This window comes from Nicotiana sylvestris, chromosome 2 (assembly GCF_000393655.2).
Source record: "Nicotiana sylvestris chromosome 2, ASM39365v2, whole genome shotgun sequence".
Lineage (NCBI taxonomy): Eukaryota > Viridiplantae > Streptophyta > Magnoliopsida > Solanales > Solanaceae > Nicotiana > Nicotiana sylvestris.
In genome coordinates this window covers 28,635,149-28,653,924 of record NC_091058.1, presented here as the reverse complement: position 1 = coordinate 28,653,924, position 18,776 = coordinate 28,635,149, and the positions used below count along the sequence as shown (strand labels likewise).

Below are 18,776 nucleotides of genomic sequence, written 5' to 3'. Positions count from 1 at the left end.
CGGCAGTTGAATAAAGTTACAATTAAGAACAAGTACCCACTGCCAAGAATTGATGATTTATTTGATCAACTTCAGGGAGCAAAGTACTTTTCAAAAATAGACTTGAGGTCGGGGTCCCATCAGTTAAGAATCAGAGAAGAGGATATATCTAAAACAGCCTTTAGAACTCGCTATGGGCACTATGAATTTTTAGTGATGTCCTTCGGGTTGACAAATGCTCTAGCTGCATTTATGGACCTCATGAACAGAGTTTTCAAGCCATTCCTGGATACCTTTATTATCGTGTTTATAGACGATATGTTGGTATACTCTAAGAGCAAGGAAGAACATGCAGAACACCTTAGAATAGCCTTGCAGACCTTGAAGGAGAATGAGCTTTATGCCAAGTTTTCAAAATGTGAGTTCTGGTTGCAGTCAGTAGCATTCTTAGGCCACGTGGTATCTAGTGAAGGAATAAAAGTAGACCCTCAGAAGACAGAAGTAGTCAAGAACTGGCCTAGGCCGACAACGCCAACCGAAATCAGGAGTTTCTTGGGGTTAGCTGTCTACTATAAAAGGTTTGTTGAGGGGTTTTCTTCACTCACAACTCCATTAACTAAGTTGACCCAGAAAGCAGTTAAGTTCCAGTGGTCAGACGCTTGTGAGCAGAGTTTTCAAGAGTTAAAGAAAAGGTTGTCCACTGCACCTGTATTAACCTTGCCGATAGGTTCGGGTGGGTTCACAATGTATTATAATGCCTCCATAGTGGGCCTTGGTTGTGTTCTTATGCAAAATGAAAAAGTTATTACTTATTCTTCTAGGCAGTTAAAGAGTCATGAAAAGAACTACTCCACACACGATTTGGAGCTTGCAACAGTGGTGTTTGCATTAAAAATATGGCGACACTACCTTTATGGCGAACATTCTGAAGTGTTTATAGATCATAAAAGCCTCCAGTACATTTTCAAGCAAAAAGAACTAAATTTGAGACAAAGAAGGTGGCTCGAGCTATTGAAAGATTATGACATCAATATCCTTTATCACCCGGGCAAAGCTAATGTGGTAGCAGATGCACTTAGTAGGAAGTCAATGGGTGTCTTGGCCCATCTTGGTGTACAAAGGCGATCTTTGGGTCGAGAAATTCAAAAACTAGCCAATGATGGAATTAGATTGGATGAGACCGAAAAAGGAGATATAATTGCTTATGCCTTAGCAATATCCTCCCTTGTTGCGCATGTTAAGGCTAAGCAAGACGAAGATCCATACTTAGTGAAATTAAAAGAAGGAGTCAGAAACAAAGAAATCACTGCTTTCACTCTAGGAAGTGACGGAGTTTTAAAGTTGAATGATCGGTTATGTGTGCCTGATGTAGATGGTCTTAGGAAGGCCATAATGGAGGAAGCTCACAGTTCGAGGTACTCTATCCACCCAGGTGCTACCAAAATGTATCTAGATTTGAAAGAGTTGTATTGGTGGAAAGGCATGAAGAAACAAGTAGCAGATCATGTGGCTAAATATTTAAACTGCCAGCAAGTCAAAGCCGAGCATCAGAGGCCTGGTGGCCTAGATCAAGACATAGAGATACCACAGTGGAAGTGGGAGATGATTAATATGGATTTCGTAGTAGGTCTACCTCACACATACCGTAAACATGATTCAATTTGGGTTATTGTAGACCGACTGACAAAGTCCGCACATTTCCTACCAGTAAAGACGACAGACTCCGCAGAGCAGTATGCACAGTTGTACATCAAAGAAATAGTCTAATTGCATGGTACTCCAGTTTCAATCATATCTGACAGAGGCCCTCAGTTCACGGCGCATTTTTGGCAGGCATTTCATAAAAGATTAGGTACCAAGGTCAATTTAAGCACCGCTTTTCATCCACAGATCGATGGCCAGGCAGAAAGGACTATTCAGACTCTCGAAGATATGCTGCGTGCATATGTTATAGATTTTAAAGGTAACTGGGATGATCACTTGCCACTTATAGAATTTTCTTACAATAACAACTATTAGGCCAGCATTGGTATGGCTCCTTATGAAGCGTTGTATGGACGGAGATGTAGGTCTCCAGTAGGTTGGTTTGAACCAGCAGAGGTGTCGTTGATTGGTCCAGAGTTTGTTTGTGAGGGCTTGGATAAAGTTCAGCTAATTAGAGAAAGACTTAAAGTGGCTCAAAGTCGTCAAAAGTCTTATTCTGATAAGAGTCATCGTGAGTTAGAGTTCATGGTTGGTGATAAGATGTTTTTGAAAGTTTCACCAATGAAAGGAGTTATGAGGTTTGGTAAGAAAGGGAAACTTAGCCCTAGATTTATCGGACCTTATGAAATTCTAGAAAAGAAAGGAAACATGGCTTATAAGCTAGCGCTACCCGTTGAGTTGTCCTCTGTTCATCCTGTTTTTCATGTGTCTATGCTTAGAAAGTACATTCATGATGAGTCGCATATAATACCTGCTGATACCATAGAAATTAAAGAAGGTTTGACTTATGAAGAGGTACCTATAGAAATTCTCGATAGACAAGTAAAAAAGTTGAGAACAAAAGATATAGCATTGGTAAAAGTTTTGTAAAGTAATCATGATTCAAAAGAAGCTACGTGGGAGGTCGAGGAAGATATGAGGAAGAAGTATCCTTATCTATTTGAGTAACAACGTATGTGAACCTAGGTTTGGCTTGACATTTATATTTCATTTATTAAATACAAGTTAGCAAGTGTTTATGTCCTTCCTAGATTATATTTAGTTGTTGTAGTGATTTAGTTTATGCAGAGTATATTTAATTCATTAAAGTGATTTACTTTTGCTAAAGTGTTGTGCTTTAAATTCTTGTTAGTTATTGTGGTACCTCCTTGCCGGAGTGTGCGTAATTAATTTATGAGCTATGTATGGTGCCTATGAATGGCCTGTTATGGTATATTTGGTTGTTATTGGTGTAGTTGTGGTATTTGTGACCGGGATATTTATTTTTTTTATAGTCCAATTTACAAGGGAAACTCTGCCGAAATTTTTGAAAATTTGGGGAGTTAGCCAAAATTTTGAGTCCCTTGGAAAAGTGAGTAGTACTAAGAAAACTTAAGAGGTTCAAGGACATAAGGAATGATTGTTAGCTTAATAATAAGGCCCTAACAACATTCGAGGACGAATGTTTTTAAGGAGGAAAATTGTAACACTCCTCAAATTTATAAAAGTTTCGAGACACACTATTTATAGAATTAAATTATTATTTTTTTCTTTCCTACAGTGAATATATATATATATATATATACACTTAAATAGTTGGATGTACAATTAGGGGAATATTAATAGTTTTGTTATTATTAATTATTAAAAGTAGGAATAATTAAATACTAGTTAAGTCAAAAAAAAAAAGCAAAAGAAATCACGTGCAAACTAAAGCCATAAAAGGCTCTTGGTAGTTGGCTGGCAAAAGGCCTACGCCTTAGGAAAAGAAAAACAGAACTCACATTCTGTTTGCCAAGAAACAGAGGCGCCGTTAAGCGAGGTACTCACACAGGCAACAAAAATTCTAGGTTTTTTTGCAAATCACTAATTCTTGAACCCAGGTATATAAAATTTCTATTGTCAATTACGTACCCTATAGTAGTAATAGGTAAGAATTGAATAGTTAATTCCCTTCTTCCTCTATATCATCAATAAATTTCATAATTAGGGGTAGTACTTTGAAATTGATCCAAATGCACTGGTTGTTGTAGAATCGATTGTTTGACTGGTGTCAATTGGGCTGGGGTCTACGTATTGGATCAAGGAGTATTGAGGTGAGTTGATATAACCCTTTACTAAAGTGGTTTAACTCACAAAAGTGCGCACACAAAGTGTTTGATGAGTTGCATAAAAGAGTTAATATATACTTAATGGGAGTAGTAAGTACCTATTAGCTTAGAATTATTTTCTAGCTAAAGTTTAGATGATTATTTGGATATATGTGCATAAATTTCAGATTTTTATGTTATTCTTATATGCCATTTTCATGTTGAAAATTCATGACGGATCAAGAACCTTTATAAATACTTTTGAATGTTTATTTCATTCTTATGTCATGCCTTACATTTAAGGATATAAATATGAGTATGTATAAAAGATTTAGACTTGAAAAGTCACAAGAAGAAGTTTTAGAAAGAACAGATTTTTGGGAGTATCCTTTATTCTGAGAAGGGGTCATTATCCAGGCCTAGGGTCCTAACCAAGGCGTTGACTTTCTGAAACTATTTGTGCCAAAGTAGGGAGCAGACGAGCCGAGGGTCTCATTGCTGAGAATTTACTTAGCCATGCTAAGGTATGAGACATGAGCGCTGAGAACCATGAAGCGAGTGACACCTCGTGGATTGGGCCTATTCGATCAGCTTGGGATCGAACCCGTGCCGATCACACGGTGACTGAGACAGAATTAAGTCAGGATAGTTGGAACTCCCAAAGTATAAAGTGAAGTATTTTTTTTATAAGTAAGAAAAAGAAAAGAATTTCTTTTAGAATATTCATGAACTGCTATTATGCTATTATTTTAGAATTATTCTTATAAGCTTTATGTTTTACATGCATTTAGAACCTTTGCTCATAATGTATATGTTATTAAAGTTTCGCCCCCTGTTGTTGAGGCTCACTGAGTATAATGGATGGTACTGACGTTCTCTTTTGGGAACCTACGTTGGTCTGCGGTACAACATAGGAACCGGATTTGCAGGCAAGCAGGCTACGAGTTAGGACTTCCTTCTCTTCCAGTGCTATTGGTGAGCTCCGCTTTTGTTTGTGGAATATTCCTTAGAGTCATCTTTATTTAGTTATTTCTTTGTTACTTAGAGAACTGGCCAGGAAATCTTATGTCCTGAGCAGTGCGTCAGTTTATCAGTAGAGGCTTCATAGACATAGTCGTTGGGTTAAGATTCAGATATTTTTGATAGTAACTTAGCAGCATTTTATTGGTTACTACGAATAAAGTTTTGAAGTTGGCTTATTTTAGATATTTAAATTATTTAAAAGTGTTTGGTTACAGTAGTGCCTTGTGGCATATAAAGTTTGAGGTTATAATAGATTTGATAAGCAGAAATGGTCCGCTCGGTCATGTTTAGTGATCGAGTGTCAGTCCCGACTTGTTCAGAAAATGGGTCCTGACAGAAATTTTGGATTCAAATCTCTCGGGAATTGTCACAAGATTTTTTCAACTATCCTGTCGTCTTTGAAATCCTCGCCAAGCAACCTAATTTTATTGACAATTAAAGAAATTCGGTCAGAATACTTAGCGATGGTCTCATCATCTTGCATTCTAAGAGATTCAAAATCTCTTTTCAAATTTAAAATCTGATTTTGTCTGCCTCGTTCACTTCCTTGATACTCCTGTTTGAGTATTTCCCAAGCTTCTTTTGCTGTCTCACATGTAATGATTTTAAAGAAGATTGAATCTGCAACTGAATTTTGATTTATAGTTTTGGCTTTGTATTTTTTGGTTTTCTCATCTGAATAAGCTTTGATTTGGGCAAGGGTAGGATTTGCAGGAAGTGGTTGCATAAGTCTGTCTTCCATTACAACTTCTCATAGATCATAAGCTTCAAGATACGATTTCATCTTCACTGACCAAATCTGATAGTTTTCACCAGTGAAAGTTTGTGGGGTATTCAAAGAGAGCAGCTTACCATTGTTAAAAATTTGGTTAAAAATCGGTATGGGTAAAAATGCGTATGGTTTAAAAGTGGTTGAAATTGGTTGTTTTTCAGCGAATTCAGATATCCGTCAAGATCAATCAATGGAGACTCTGATACCACTGTTATGGATTTTAGAAAATATACAAGCAGCAAGAAGGTTGAAAAATAGGATTGAAAAACTGTCTCTGAAATTTTATTAATCATAGGGCTTTAAATAGTCAAATAATAAAGTAGTAGACTCCTCCTACAACTAAATTACTAAACTTTTACTATAATTAAAATTTTGAATCTTCTAGCAGACTTCTCCTAAAACTAAACAACTAATTATTCTAGAAAACGGTAGCAGTAACAACAGATGCAAAATCCAACACTATGCTGGGATCCGCTCGATAGCATGGTTGTTGATCAGGTAACATTTAGATTCAATTTGACAATTTAATAATTATACATCTTGTGTTATTTTTTTTCTTTACTTGTTTTGTTTGTAATAGTGTGTGGAGGCCTTATGATGAGCTGATTGTTGGACTCAGAGTTTTTCTTTCTCCAATTAAGAAGAGTGAATCTCTAAATCATATGAAGGCGGCTTACCTACGGTTAGTAGGGAGCACTAACGAGGAGGAGAAGAGAAAGAACAGTCAAAGGTATAAGGTAGCTAGGAAGGAGGCGAAGATGGCAGTGACGGAGGCTAAGACGACAATTTTTGCTCGTCTGTATGAGGAACTAAGGAACAAAGGTGGGGAGAAGAAGTTATTCCGACTCGCTAAGGCGAGAGAGAGGACAACTCGGGATCTGGACCAAGTGAGTTGCATAAAAGATGATGACGGCAAAGTTTTGATGGGAGATGACCAGATTAAGAGGAGGTGGCAGACCTACTTTCATAAACTTCTAAGTGAAGAAGGGGATTAGGATATTATACTTGGGGAATTGAGGAATGCCGACAGTCACCATGAATTAAGTAATTGTAGGGACATTGAGATCGATGAAGTCATGGAGGCAATGCGTAAGATGAGAAGGGGCAGAGCTACCGGGCCAGACGAAATTCCGGTTGAACTGTGGAGGTGTGTGGGTAGAGCAGGCTTGGAATGGCTTACTGCATTGTTTAGTGTTATATTCAAGACTAATAGGATGCCTGAAGAGTGGAGGTGGAGTACAATGGTCCCGTTGTATAAGAACAAAGGTGATGTCCAGAGCTGTAACAACTATAGGGGCATCAAATTACTAAGTCATACCATGAAAGTTTGGGAGAGAGTGGTAGAAATGAGAGTGCGAAGGACGGTGTCTATTTCAGACAACCAGTTCGGGTTCATGCCGGGGCGATCTACCACAGAAGCTATCCACCTTATTAGGAGGATGGTGGAACAGTACAGGGATAGGAAGAAGGATCTCCACATGGTGTTTATTGATCTGGAGAAAGCGTACGATAGGGTTCCTAGGGAGGTCTTATGGAGCTGCTTAGAGGATAAAGGGGTCCCGGTTGACTATATTAGGGTGATTAAAGACATGTATGCTGGAGCTAAGACTCGGGTTAGGACAGTAGGAGGCGACTCTGAACACTTTCCAGTTATTACGGGGTTGCACCAAGGGTCTGCGCTCAGCCCATTCCTATTTGCCCTGGTGATGGATGCACTGACTCATCATATTCAAGGGGAGGTGCCATGGTGCATGCTATTTGCTGATGACATTATTCTAATTGACGAGACACGAGGCGGCGTCAACGAGAGGCTAGAGATTTGGAGACATGCTCTTGAGTCTAAAAGTTTCAAGTTGAGCAGGACGAAGACGGAATACCTCGAGTGCAAATTTGGAGTTGAGCCGACGGAAGCGTGAGTTGAAGTGAGGCTTGACTCTCAAGTCATTCCCAAGAGGGGTAGTTTCAAGTACCTTGGATCGGTTATTCAGGGGATCGGGGAGATTGACGAGGATGTCACACACCGTATAGGGGTGGGGTGGATGAAGTGGAGGTTAGCGTCGGGAGTCTTGTGTGACAAGAAAGTGCCACCGTTACTAAAAGGTAAGTTTTATAGAGCAGTGGTTAGGCCTGCCATGTTATATGGAACTGAATGTTGGCCGGTAAAGAACTCACACATCCAGAAGATGAAAGTAGCAGAGATGAGGATGTTGAGGTGGATGTGCGGGCATACAAGGATGGATAAGATTAGGAATGAAGATATTCGAGAGAAGGTGGGCGTGGCCCCCATGGAGGACAAGATGCGGGAAGTAAGACTCAGATGGTTCGGGCACATTCAGAGGAGGAGCACTGATGCACCGGTGAGGAGGTGTGAGCGACTGGCTGTAGTGGGCACGCGGAGAGGTAGAGGGCGACCTAAGAAGTATTGGGGAGAGGTGATCAGACAGGACATGGCGCGACTTAGGATTACTGAGGACATGGCCCTTGACAGGGAATTATGGAGGTCGAGCATTAAGGTTGTAGGTTAGGGGAAAGTTGTGAATATTTCTACAGCACAATAGAGTGAGACTATTACCTGCTAGTTTTTACTATACCAGTCATCTATTTCGTATTTCGTATTATGTATTTCATATCTCTTATATTGTTGTTATTTTATTATGCATTTTTATGGTACTAATATATCGTCTCCTGTTACTTTTTTTTTGAGCCGAGGGTCTCCTGGAAACAGTCTCTCTATCCTTCGGGGTAGGGGTAAGGTCTGCGTACATATTACCCTCCCCAGACCCCACTTGTGGGATTATACTGAGTCGTTGTTGTTGTTGTTGTTTCATATGATTTAGCACACGGAAAGAAAAAAAAAGAGAACATTGACGTAGAGTTGAGATTAATGTTGAAATAAAAAATTCTTTTGAACACTATAGGATTTTCATTGAACTAAAAACATCTTGATGTCAAGATTAATCAAATGTGGGTACAGAATCCCAATCCTAAGAAAAGTGGGATTTCCTACTTCTTAACGTAGTACTAATACTTTTCAGGAATTACAAATTGCACATCTAGCTGGTTCTGGCTAAAATGATCATTACCTTGATTGCTAAAAGCATAAAATTTGACAAGAAGGTTACCATGCTAATGCATGACCATAGCAATTGATGATTCTCAAACACTGCAAAAAGCTTCAACAGCCAGACTTTTTACTATTCCTGGACAGGGGTCACCAAACTTAGCTGTGGTGATAGGAATAGAACATCCTGGCTTGTCAACACAAACCTGCAGAGTCATTCAAGATGTTCAGATTTAAACTTGTGAGATCACATCTTGACAAGTTAAAATTCAATGCTGAGGGTGGTGGCAGAGTAAGAAGTTCTGACAAGGGGATTCAAAAAAATGCAACAATGCCATACCTAGAATTCGAACCTATAACCTAAAGCAATAGCTAAGCCACCTTTATCACTATACTAAAAGCTTAGCTTATGTCAAGGATATTGAAGTCTGTGACCATCTCATCTAAAAGCTTAAGCTGTTAGAGAGGACACACTTTTATTTACTTAATTATGTCTTCAACAAAGTGAATTCAACAATTTATATATGTGCGAAAAAAGTGGTTTTGACCTATTTGGATAGCATAATTTCTAACAAAGGGGATTCAATTGAACACCTGTCGGACCATGTAGCTCAGCTTCTTATTGAGGGGCAAAAAAAATGGGCTTAGTTCAGGCTTTGAATGACAAAGTTTGAGCAGCATAGGGGAACTTTCTGGAGTCATCACCAGTAGATGTAGAAGTTAAAGGAGGATATATTAGTATTACCTGATGAACTATTGATAGGACATCCAAATGACAACTTCCTCTAATGAATGCTCCACAATCTCCTTTAGGAGTTCCGAAGCTAGCAAAGTTAACTGCAGTGATATTCCATCCTTTTTCACAACTCAGTCGCAATGCAGGTTCTTGAGATGCAAGATCTTTATTTGGCTTCCAATTATCAACAGGTGGAGTATCAGACTCAGATACATGCCCACAAATTTTTTGCCCAGATCGTGTTGAGAAAGATATCTTTGAAGGGTCACCACCAAGTTCTTCATGCAGCACAAGCAGGTTCTTTCCAGGTGTTAACCAACTGCGGGGTACATGGTACCTATTTGAAGATTTAATTGTTATGTAGTCCTCACTGTTGTACAATTCTGCACTACATTAACTCAAGGAAACTAAAGGGGAGTTACACTGTAGTAAGTGAATGAAACAATCAAATAAAGCTCATTTCCTTCTGTCATCTTCCAGTGTAATGTAAAGCAAAGATTGTTTACTCTTAAGAATAAGAAACCAAGTGTACTTTTTCCTTTGAATATCTCACTATAGGATGCTAGTTAAGGGTATTAACCGTCAGCACTACCAACTTGTCTATAGGAAAAGGGGTGCAATCCCTCTACCTTTGCCATATGAACTAGACACCAGATAGCGCAATAAGGAGCAGATATGCAAAAGGGGAAAGGAAAAAGGAAAGAAAAGCTTTGGACTAGCCATTGCTATCGACTCACAAAACTTGAGCTGGTTGACCACATTTCTTCAGACATTTCCATGAATTATAAGCTCCTCTATAGTCACAACTATCTGAACAGCCAGTTGAGGGTGAACGATAAGAAGACCAGTATCTCCCTACATGCTGCCCGTTTACCCATGCTTGACCTTTACCCATACTGGAGAGATTTAGCGATACAGGACCTTTTCCCTCTGGAGGAGAAAATCTAGCCTGGAAATAAGAAATCCAGAATCAAGACAAGAATACAACAGATGTAACAAATTACCACCTTTGTTTATCAGATGCTAATTGCAAATAAAGGGACTGCATAGCAAGAGACTAAATGAAGCTTGAAGGGCACAGATTCTATATGTGACATAAATCAACACAAAGATTAGCATTGAGGACATATACAAGAAGCAACTAGTGGTCTCCCTAGCCTTCTCTTTTTCAGTTATCATTTATCCAGTGGACTATTCATTAGTAATGAGCTTCAAAAGGATGACCACAGATATGAAATAACTACATGTAGCACCAGCATAGGCATTAACTGCCACTCTATTCCTCGAAAGGAACCTAAACGATAAGTAGCTGATATAAAGCAAGTGAACCAGAAATACAAGCAATTCCACACACCTTGTACCATATCAAACTCTGATTTATTGGAACAGAGTTCCCCTGAATCCACAGCGAGCTATTTGCAAGACTAACTTTATCAAGTCCAAGGTACTCTCCTTCAAGTCCTACCTGAATTTAAGCAATCAAGTCTCATGTTATCCTTGTGATCTTATAAAAACAAGGTCACAACCTTATGAATTTACAGAGAAGACAACAAATCACCCCCCTCCAGCCGCAAGAGGATCCGAAAAAGAAAAGGAATTCTGCAACCAACATGTATTCTCTCCTCAGCAAGCTTGTTTTTGTAAATATAGGAGGACCATGAAATAATACAACGCATTTCCTCAATCAATTGATGATGTATCCCTTTTACATCTTTTAGCGGAGTGCTGACCTCAATTTGTATGGTAGGAGAACACCCAGTTATCAGAAGCTAAATTCGTAGAATTTCTTCCTTTGAGGTAAAAGTACAACTTTTTTATTGAATTTCAAGTGTTCTATGTGGTAATCTCATTGAAGAGTATTTTTAAGATGCATTAGGTGGAATTGATATACCTTTAGTTATGCTGCTTTGTTATGCCTTTTCGCGAAGTTTTCTAGTGAGAAGACATTCGAGGCAGTTTCACCTAACTATATTGGATTTTCACTGAGTTGTTACTTCCTTTGTCCGTTTTCATATTACCTAGTTTTCTTTAAGTGCTGAGTTGCTTTTTGACATTGTGGAATTACTTATATGTCTAAAAGAATAGTTAGAGAAGGTGAAGTCATATTAAAATGAGAAAGATAGCATATCAAGTCTGCATGGCATAAACATAATCTGTGGCAGAAGTAAAAGTTTACTGTAGAGCACTGTTAGCTTAGACTCTTTCTTCTTTTGTTTCCCTGGCTTCAATATAAAAAGATCTTTCGCTCTGATGTATAGATCGTAGAGCAGATGGCAAGTTGAAAACTCATTGAATTCAGGCAATCAGATGAGTTTGAGAAAGTTTCAAGACAGTTAACCATAAAAAGATTTTAATTACCAAAGTAGTCATCAACAACCTGGTAGATCCATTCCGTGGAAGAAAAGTTCTTGTTACTCTTCAAATCGCTGAAGATAACAGAAAATACCCCTGCTCCAGAGATGTCAAACCATGGTCCATAGTTCTGGAGAATCACATAATAAATGAGTATGAAAAAATGTAATCAAAGTGGAAGTGGTAAGAGATATGCTTCAACATACAAAGCATTGGAAAAGCCTCTTACTGAGATAGACTTACCTGCAGACCAACCATCATGCTTAATATGTCCAATGTATTGTTTCCTTTCTTAAGATGGATTGATTTACTTGAAACAAAACTTGCATCATCGTGATTACCGTAACCAAATCCTAAAGAAAGTAGAAATATGCTGTTAGCATCATTTTGGAACTTTTGGCTGTGTCATTAAACACGCTTGAAGAAGTAGACATTAGATGGGATAGTTACCTACTGGTTTCTTGTTTACAAAAACAAGAGCTGCATGTCCCAAACTTCCAATAATTAACTGCAATTCTTTTGCTTTTCTCTTCTTAGTGTTCTCTTCCACATTTATACTGGCAAGAAAAAGAAAAAGCAACCTAGAGATATTACATGAATGAAGTAATGTACTTATCATATCGAACAAATGAGTAAGTGACATATGGCAGTATCACCATCTTCACTTACTACCTATCCCTGAAGAAGCTTCTTAGGTAAAGAAAGGTAAATTAGCAGCAGTAAGTGAAGGAAATATAATAAATTACCTTGTTGTATACCAAAGGAAATCACTGGTATCTTTTGTTGTATTTATCTGCTCCAGTAAGTGGGATCTGGCGAAGGAATTATTACTCCATATACCAACTTTTTCTTTGTACCAGCCCCAAGGATCTGACTCCAGGGAATTCTCAATTGTAACTGTGTTGTGAGTAAAGGCTGTATTTCCAGTTGTTTTTTGTGAAACAACCTTTCTCCATTATGAGTAAAAGGAAACTTTTTTGTTAGATGGTAGTATCAAAAGTTAAGGCAAAATAGGCTAAGCAAATTAAAGTAAAACAACTAATAAGTTTAATGAGTTACAGAGTTTAACTACTGAAGTCTATCATTGCTCGTACAACGCCATAATAACACCAGAAAGATCATTGAGGGGATCCTCCAAACCGATAAAAAGTGACACTGGAGGAGGAAAAATGTACGGATGTGAATGCAGTACCTTAGCAGTGTTGAATATGACATTCTTACAGTCTGGAAGAATACTAACAGACCAAGCAGGAAGAAAATATGACTTCCCATTAAATGTGACATTTGCATCTGAACTGCTACCATAGTTAGCAAGAAAGGCTGCACAGTCATTGGAGGATTTGTAATATACATGTGCCTGGTAGACATTTCGTGCGTCAAACTTAAAAGAACAAGTGACATTGATCCAACATTAAAGAATATAGTTATGCATAGTCAAAAAGACTTCTGAATTGATCAAACTTTTCCAAATAGCTAGATTTAAGGTCCATTTTCTTCACAACTTTTAGAGAATAAGTTGGATTAAGATTCAATTATCATTGTTATCTGGAAGATGTTGTTTACCTCAAGTTTAAAACCAAGGGACAAATGAGTTGGATCTGCATTAACCAAATACTCTTCACAATGTTTTATCGCCTTGTGCAAGTCGCGCAGGTGGCCCCACTTTGGCTGACTTATGAAACCTGCAACAAGTACCGCCAATAAGATTGATAACCTCAAAGAAGCAGCTTTAAAATATGCTTTTAGATTAAGACGTTTCCTCTTATTAGCAGAGGTCATTTCCAGGTTAGTTAATGGAGTAAGCGATATGCCACGTTTTCTATTCTAATATGGAAGTCATTAATCAGTTTCTCCTTTTTACTCACAGATAAGAAAAGAAAATACAGACTTTGGTCCATCTACTTCTGTGTAGATCCCCCATGAGGACTGCTATAAGAAAGTGCACTTTACTGAAGAGAGGTTTAGATGAAAACAAATCTATTAAATTTCTAATTGAGATGAGTCTTATAATACTAAACTTCTGATTTATTATTCCAAATCGCTAACATATTCATCAGAAAGTTTACTTGACCATTAACATGTCACTTTGCGAGCTATATATATGTCTAACTCTGCCTCTTCAAGGAGGAGCTCATAGGCACTCAAGGCACGCCTTAGCACCATGGTTCTTGCACTGAAGTAACCACCAAAGTGAGGCGCATTGCTCAAACTGCAGTGCACTTAGCATTGTAGGATGTGAAAATAACAATGAAGAGTAACAGCCACTACAAAGTGACTACGTCTGTGATGACCTCTTAAGTCGCCATCCAAAGTAAGTGCCGGGTTGCCACAATAAATTATGGTTTGAGCAGAAGCTATGTCGCTGTTTGAGTGGCGACCTACTTTAAACCTATTTGTGGCACATTTGTGTACATTTTGTGGCAAGTTTGGTCGCCACAAAAGCTAATAATGAAACGAATTAGCTTTGTGGCAATAAGGCTCCTCACAAAAAGTAAGCATATGCGTCACAAAATATATTTAAGGTTGGTCGCTACTCAAAATGGCAATGTATAGTTACTTGGCACTTGTTGTTGGCCTAAAGAAGTAGCCAAAAAAGCTAATAATAAATAAATTAGCTTTTGGAGCTACAAGGCTCGTCACAAAAAGTAAGCATATGCGCCGCAAAAATATATTTAAGGCAGTCGCTACTCAAAACGGCGACATTTAGTTACTCGGCACTTACTTTTAGTGGCGACTAAAGAGGTCACCACAAAAGCTAGTAAAATAAATTAGCTTGTGGCGTCAAGGCTCGTTACAAAAAGTAAGCATACGCGTTAGAAAATACATCGCTACTCAAAACGGCGAAATATAGTTACTCGGCAATTACTTTTAGTGGAGACTAAAAAAGTCGCTACAAAAGCCAATAATAAAACAAATTAGCTTTTTGGCGATAAGGCTCGTCACAAAAAGTAAGCATATGCCACAAAATATATTTAAGGCGGGTCGCTACTCAAAACGGCAATGCATTGTTACTCGGCACTTCTTATGTGGCGACTAAGGAAGTCATCACGGAAAGTCGTCACTGAAAATCTTATCTCTTGTGAGCGTCGAATTGGAGAGAGACATCGGTTTCAGGCAGCTTCAGTTCCTTTACACAATTTAGGAGATAGATTTTTCCAGAACTTTTACTACTTCTCCATTCATTTCTAAAGTTTCTGTACTATAGCTTCCAGCCTTGAAGTTACATTCTGTTGTGGAACTAAAGATTCCTATCTGAAATAGAAGGAATTCAGAGGGTATTTTACTTATGTAAGATATCATACCGTACTCATCTATGGGGGCATCATAGTCATAGCTTGTTGCTACTAGAGGGCCTCCTGCTGTTCGACCAAAATTGGTGCCACCAAAATACTAAATAGAAAAGATTGCAGCATTAAATCTCAAAAGCAACAACAGTGATTAACAACCACCTGTAGAAAATTAACAGGCTTTTACCATGTAATAATTTTGAAAAGTACCACCAGTTTCGAAAAAGCGTGCAACAGCAAAAGCTAAGTCTTCAACAGGTCGATAAGGAACAGCATAACCAAATGCAAGGAACCTGCAAAAGGAAACACACTTTGAAATTTTCAAAATTTAAGTAATGAAGAAAAAAACCATACCAGGAATCAGAGTTCCGTGAGAATAATAAAAAGGAGGCAGCATTTACCATCCGACGTAGTTCTCTGTCCACATCTTTGGCTTCGATGGGGAATTTGGAGTGAACCGATCACAATAGAATCCATTACATGTATTTATCTGCATATTCAACATGTTTGCAGTTATCACTTTGAATTATACTAATTGTCTTTCTTTTGACTGTTGGTTTAGGAAACAAAACTATCAATAGTAACATCAGCAGGAAATTTAGTTCAAAAAGGGTCCTGAGATGCCTCATTTTTGTAACATCTAACATCTATTCTAAACATCGGTTTAGGAAAATCCTACTGATAGCTAACAAATTTGCTTCTGTTACACTGCAAATAATAGAGATCGTGGAGGAAGAGACAGTAAGGTAACATGTGGAAAATGCCACTATGAATACCATAAACACTTACAACTGAATCAGGTGCATCTTGTTGCGCGCACATAACCCAAGGGACAGTCGTATTAAGACTAATAGCAGTTTCTGCAGCCCATTTTACATAAAGTTTTCCGCCGACTCCATATGCCCACTCAACATTTCCATACTCATTTTCTACCTGTTAAGTGGATAGGATCACCAATTAACACAAAAAGAGCAAGAAAAAGAGGAAGGCGCGCTATCAATGTAATAAGAATGTACTATCCAGGAAGAAGATCTAATATACCGCAATCCATTACCACAAAATTGGAAAAGAGTGTGATACATTTAAAGTAATAAGAAGAGGTTACATGGTGAACCATCCAAATGAGAAAAAGTAAATAACCTGAGCAAGAATAATTGGACCTCCTTGTGTAGCAAAGAGGTTCTCATCCTTCATAAGATTAACAATCTTGGCAAGAAAGAGCTTCATTTCATTCTGCATTGGAAACAATAAAAGTTTTTCAATTAATAAACATTCAATAGGATCAAATAATTGGAAAAAATGGTATCTTTAGAAAATAGTTCTCCAAAGCAAAAACATGATTACTGGTCAACACTTTCCATAAAAAGTTCATTTGTTGTCCGAAACTGTATTCCGCGGATAAAATGTAGCCACATTGGGAAACCCCTGTACAGAGATAAAAATTGAAGATATTAAACAAATAAATAAAGACACTGTTAGGATGTAGTCGATAAAAATAAGAAAATGACTTGTGCTTAATCCATTGGAAAGATGAGTCACTGCCTCTTTTCAATATATGGAAAACTTTGCATGAAGTGTCCAAATAAGTTAATGAAATTGAATCTGATAACTGTGGAGAATAATAGTTTTTTAGCTATTATCGCTTGTAAAATGAACGAGGAAAAAGAAAGTCTGGTGTGATGAACTACAGACCCGTAGTTCCATTCAGCACAGGCATATGGTCCAATTCTCAGATGCACATAGAGGCCAGCTTCTTGAACTGTCTTCACAAACCGTACAAGGTCAAACCTGCCCTCAAAGTAGTACTGCAATAGTAGGAAGTGGTAATTACTTATAGAGATAAGGCGAAAGGAGAAATCTTTAGCTGTGGTAATACATGATGAGTCGCAAGACTACATGTCTAACAAAAGACTGCATGCCCCAAATGCGATAGCACATAATCGTCCATGAAAACCTTAAAATCATATATGCCACAAGCTAGAAATTGCAGCAATAAGGAAAAAGCAAACAGCATAAACCAAGAAATTTTATAAACACAGTGACAGTTTATGCATCAGAAAACTTTTTCTAGCTATTTAAAGAGTTCTTTGTAGTAAAATTTTGAAATAAAACCGAAGTGTATTAAACACCAACTAGTGAGCATCATAAGGGAAAGCAATCAGACTTGCAATTAACACTTCAGTACAAGCCCTTTCTCTCATTATTAACAAATTTCTCTTAATTTCATTGAGTTTAACTTGTATACACCGCAAGTATAACATTTACAAATTTAGGTCACTTAAGAAATAACTACTGGCAGTTAAAAACTGGGACTGATAACCTGAAAAATAAGGCAGAGGACATGTTACAACAGGTTAAAATACAACGGTAGTGGAAAAACTTTTATTCTATCAGTGCATATAAGTTAAATCCATTGCTATTTACCAAAACAGAAAAGAGTTCATACCTCTCCTTTGACAGGTTCATGATAATTCCAGAAAACATAAGTCTCTATCACGTCCAATCCTCCTTCCTTAGCCTTTCTAATGATCTCTGGCCATATCTACTCAACCAGAAAACTCCTTCTTAGTCCATATTACATATTGTCAATTCGAAAATCAAGGAAGAAAAATTGCACCACATTGCCATATACTAATGCTAGGCATAATGTAAGAAGAAAACACTTACTTCAGGTGTAGTTCTTGGATAATGTATTGACCCTGATTGCAAAATTCTCCTCTTCCCATTAATGACCAATGCCTTATGATCATATGTTACTGTCGTTGAAGCCCCGCTTTCAAAATAATAGCCATCAAAAACTAAAACCATAAACAGAAATATTAGTAACAAGTTCTTTCTTTCCATAATTCAGCTGGATGATTACAAACAAGAATAGAGCACTGAGTTTATAACATCCAATGATAATTGTGGACGAATAATTGTTGTAAGGATGATATTGTCCTTAGTAGGTGTTGGTACTGAAAATGGTGAATATATTATTTTATTTTCTCCTCAGATTTTTGGACTTTAACTTTGGAGTCATTGAGGTGATAACTATGTACCAACGTTGGAATCAAGTGATGACCCTAGTACTGATAAAGTCACCAGTATATTTCAAGAACTAGACTACAAAATATGGAACAAGAGAAATGTTAAAATTGAAGAAGTAAAAGGATACTTACCATTTTTTCAAGTTACTAATTAGTGTTTATTTTATTTTCGCACGTACAAATTGTATGAGATAGGCTAAGCTAAATGACAAATGAGAGAACAACAAGTAGAAGGATGAAAAACTTTGATGCTAAAAGCTAACATTAGATAATTTAAATTCTTTTTACGAGCAATTTACTGTAACATGTTATAATTCAGTGTAAAACTTCTTTACAGTGTCAATTTATTTAAGTTAATCCAATCCAAATACAAGGTAAAAGCTACAACAAAATAGAACCATGTTTGAACGTGAAAATAAAAAGTTTATATAGAATATTATTATTCCCTCCATTTCATCATAAATGAGGTAAGTTTCAAAATAAATGACACATTTCTAAATTTGGAAATAATATAACTTTAAATTTTTATTTAACCAATTTTACCCTTAACGAGAAACTTTTATATCCACACAAATGTCATAACCCCACAAAACTTTTACCCCTTAATCTTTTAAGACAACAAATTTAAAAAAAAAAAATTCTTTTTTCTTAAACTTCGTGAGTCAGATTAGCTCATCTCAATTGAAATGGAAACATATATTTAATCAAAATTATGTTTATATTTATTCAACATTTGAAATACTATTCTACCACAAAAAGAAAAC

The 18,776-nt window shown here is 37.3% G+C and overlaps 2 protein-coding genes across 2 annotated transcripts; one reads left to right on the top strand and one right to left on the bottom strand.

Moving 5' to 3' along the window:
* The first annotated feature begins 2,010 nt into the window (after positions 1-2,010).
* On the top strand, positions 2,011-2,553 carry LOC138884017 (uncharacterized). The gene is made up of 2 exons (XM_070164755.1): positions 2,011-2,261; positions 2,403-2,553. The coding sequence occupies exons 1-2, from the start codon at positions 2,011-2,013 to the stop codon at positions 2,551-2,553; spliced, it is 402 nt and encodes a 133-aa protein (XP_070020856.1).
* Positions 2,554-8,450: 5,897 nt separating this feature from the next.
* On the bottom strand, positions 8,451-18,033 carry LOC104237455 (beta-galactosidase 6-like). The gene is made up of 19 exons (XM_070167811.1): positions 17,651-18,033; positions 17,430-17,525; positions 16,676-16,788; positions 16,343-16,408; positions 16,124-16,217; positions 15,773-15,916; positions 15,385-15,473; positions 15,171-15,276; positions 14,999-15,086; positions 13,260-13,378; positions 12,889-13,053; positions 12,443-12,642; positions 12,147-12,253; positions 11,940-12,049; positions 11,722-11,826; positions 10,699-10,809; positions 10,082-10,293; positions 9,354-9,681; positions 8,451-8,814 (listed from the first exon to the last, which is right to left on the bottom strand). Exons 1-19 carry the CDS (start codon positions 17,825-17,827, stop codon positions 8,704-8,706), a joined length of 2,541 nt encoding a protein of 846 aa, XP_070023912.1. The 5' UTR covers positions 17,828-18,033; the 3' UTR covers positions 8,451-8,703.
* Between the last annotated feature and the right edge of the window lie 743 nt (positions 18,034-18,776).